Below are 2,581 nucleotides of genomic sequence, written 5' to 3'. Positions count from 1 at the left end.
GGTGACAGAGCCCTGGGACAGGCTGCCCAGGGAGGTTGTGGAGTCTCCTTCTCTGGAGACATTCAAAACCTGCCTGGATGCCTTCCTGTGTGATCTCATTTAGGTTCCTGCTCGGGCAGGGGGATGGGACTGGATGATCTTTCGAGGTCCCTTCCAATCCCTGACATTCTGTGATTCTGTGTAATATAAGTTAACAATTTTTATAAAGGTGAGTGTTAATTATGCCTTATATTTTATTTTGAAGGATTCCTCTAGTTTCTTGGAATCTGCCTTCACCAGAAATAAATATTACCAAGTTAAAAAGCAAGGGACCTCTACAGAAGAGTGCTAAGGATGAGAATTCTGAAAATGGAGTGGGCACTTTTGGGAAAGATGAAAAGCTCATTACTGATACATGGCAAAGAGCAATAACAGCGATATCAAATATGGTAAGGAACGTTTTATTTACTTAAGCATTTCTGGATTAAACAGTCAAAGCCTCCCATTCAGTAAGCAGCCTAAACACACAGCCATCACACCATGTGTCTCAATTTCATACCTCTTGCTCCACCACTGATATTTCAATTGAATATGTTTGTGTTTCTGTGAGGAAAATGCGGCAAATGATGATGGGAAGAAAAAGGACTCCGAGCCTTTTTCTGAGTAAAGCAAGCTTCTTTATTAGAGAGAATCCTCGGTTCCCTTGTGCCCAAGCTTCTTTATTAGCAAGATCTTTATTCTCTATTTTCTCCTCACACAGTTAACATTTATACATTTGTGTTCTCAAAACAATCAAGCTACACAGGACATAAACCAGGATACTTCTTGGCACACCTACACTCATGACTGTTTTCAGCCACATCTCAGTACACACACTCTCTCATGTGATTTTCCAGCCTGACCTTCTCACACATTCATCAACTCCTGTCCTGTGAAGCTTGTTTGAGAACACGCTGCAAATTCCAATGTTAACCTTGTCTTCCACCTGTTTACCACAGTTCCCACAGAAAATGTTGGAATCTGTGTATTATCAGCACTTCTGTATTTACGGCTAACCATTTCATTACTGAGATAAATACTCTGAATGTTAACTTTGTATAACTACCTCCTCCCTGAAAAACTCTGCCCTTATCACTCCACTAAAATCGTGAGAAGAGGGACAAGTTTTATCCTGTGATGAGATGTTTGCTTAAACCTTTCATAACTTCAAAAGCTATGGTTACATTCTTTTTTATATGTAGCTAAAAGTAAATTAAGTGGGCTTTTCAAATGGTTGGTTTCTAGGTTCTAGGTTTTGCTTTTTCTTTTCTCTTTTCATTTTAAAATAAACAAATTTCTGCACCCTTACAGTGTAACTGTAGTCTTGCTTTGCATACTGTTGATTCTTACATTTTTCACTTTTTCCTAGAGTGCAGGTAATAGATTACAAGAATTAAAACCAATTAAACTAATATCTCTGTCTTGCATTTTCGTTGTACAATTTTATTTCTTATAAATAATAAAAATGTATTAAATTTAATTAGTTAAAATATATTATTTGTTCTATTTTTGTGTGTATGTCTCAGGAAGTACTTTCAGTAAGTATAGACTGTTTAAACAGTAGTTGCATAGTGTTGATGCTGTGTATTTTGCTGTGTGTGACTATGGTATGGTGACTGTGCTATGTGAATATGTCAAGGTAACAGCTGAAATACAGTCTAAAGACATGGAGGAAGAAAAAGAACGTCAGCAGCTAGAACTGAAAGAAGAAGATAAGAAATCTTCACAGACACCATCAGGCAAAGCTACTGGGAAAGCTGCCAAAGGTGCCAAAAAGAAAGGTATTTGAAATGCAGACTTTGTTTTAGCAGTGCTTGAAATTACTGAAGTATAAATATGTCAGTAATATAGAAAAGAGTAAGCCAAGACTCTTGGGTTTGGATTTAATTTCTCATTTGAAATGTCGAATGTGACATATCAGTGTGAAAAGCTGGTAGTGATAAAAGGAGTGCAGAGGCTTTTGAATGGCAATTACATTTATTTGATAATATGTGTTGCTGTTATTATAATGTAGAAACAAATATTCTAAATAGAACCTAGAAAGTAAATATTAATTTTTCTCAGTGTACTGTTTTGAAATTGAATAGTTAGAACTAGTTTATCAAATTAAATAGAATTCCATTAAATTTGGCCTACGTTCCAACCATAAGTCAAAATATTTCAAATGCTCAAATAAAAGTACTGGAATAGAATGGATAAATTATCCAATACCCCAGGATATTTTGGAATGAATTTATCAGCCCTAAAGTAGCATGGATCTATCAAGGTCTGTAATTTTTGTATAGAACTGTAACATGCTGTAAATAAAGAACATGAAATCTAATGGCATATGTAGTCCTAAAAAAGAGCAAGCTCCTATTGAGGTAGATCTTGCTCACAGGCCTGGCAAGACTCTGTCCAACCCGGTGAGAATACAAAATTTATTTGCAAAAGAGAAACAGACCTAAAAAACCTTATGTCTTTAGCCTAGCAATTCAGGCAGTCTGCTGGGAGTAATCATGGTATGCAAGGCTGTTTATATATATTTTTTAAAAAATACTTCCTTGAGCAGGTAGTTGTTTAG

At 35.9% G+C, this 2,581-nt stretch overlaps 1 protein-coding gene across 1 annotated transcript in view; it reads left to right on the top strand.

Moving 5' to 3' along the window:
* Positions 1 to 244: 244 nt before the first annotated feature.
* LOC114818292 (zinc finger protein 862-like) overlaps positions 245 to 2,581 on the top strand; it is a gene marked incomplete at its 5' end in the record, with an annotated part of 16,901 nt that continues 14,564 nt past the window's right edge. The window contains 2 exon segments of the mRNA XM_029083545.1: positions 245 to 428; positions 1,658 to 1,799. Of these exon segments, the coding sequence (XP_028939378.1) occupies positions 245 to 428; positions 1,658 to 1,799 (326 nt within the window).

The sequence above is a fragment of the Antrostomus carolinensis genome, unplaced genomic scaffold (assembly GCF_000700745.2).
Source record: "Antrostomus carolinensis isolate BGI_N321 unplaced genomic scaffold, ASM70074v2 scaffold9782, whole genome shotgun sequence".
Classification (NCBI taxonomy): domain Eukaryota; kingdom Metazoa; phylum Chordata; class Aves; order Caprimulgiformes; family Caprimulgidae; genus Antrostomus; species Antrostomus carolinensis.
Note: the sequence above shows the minus strand (reverse complement) of the source record. Positions and strands in the feature narration are given on the sequence as shown.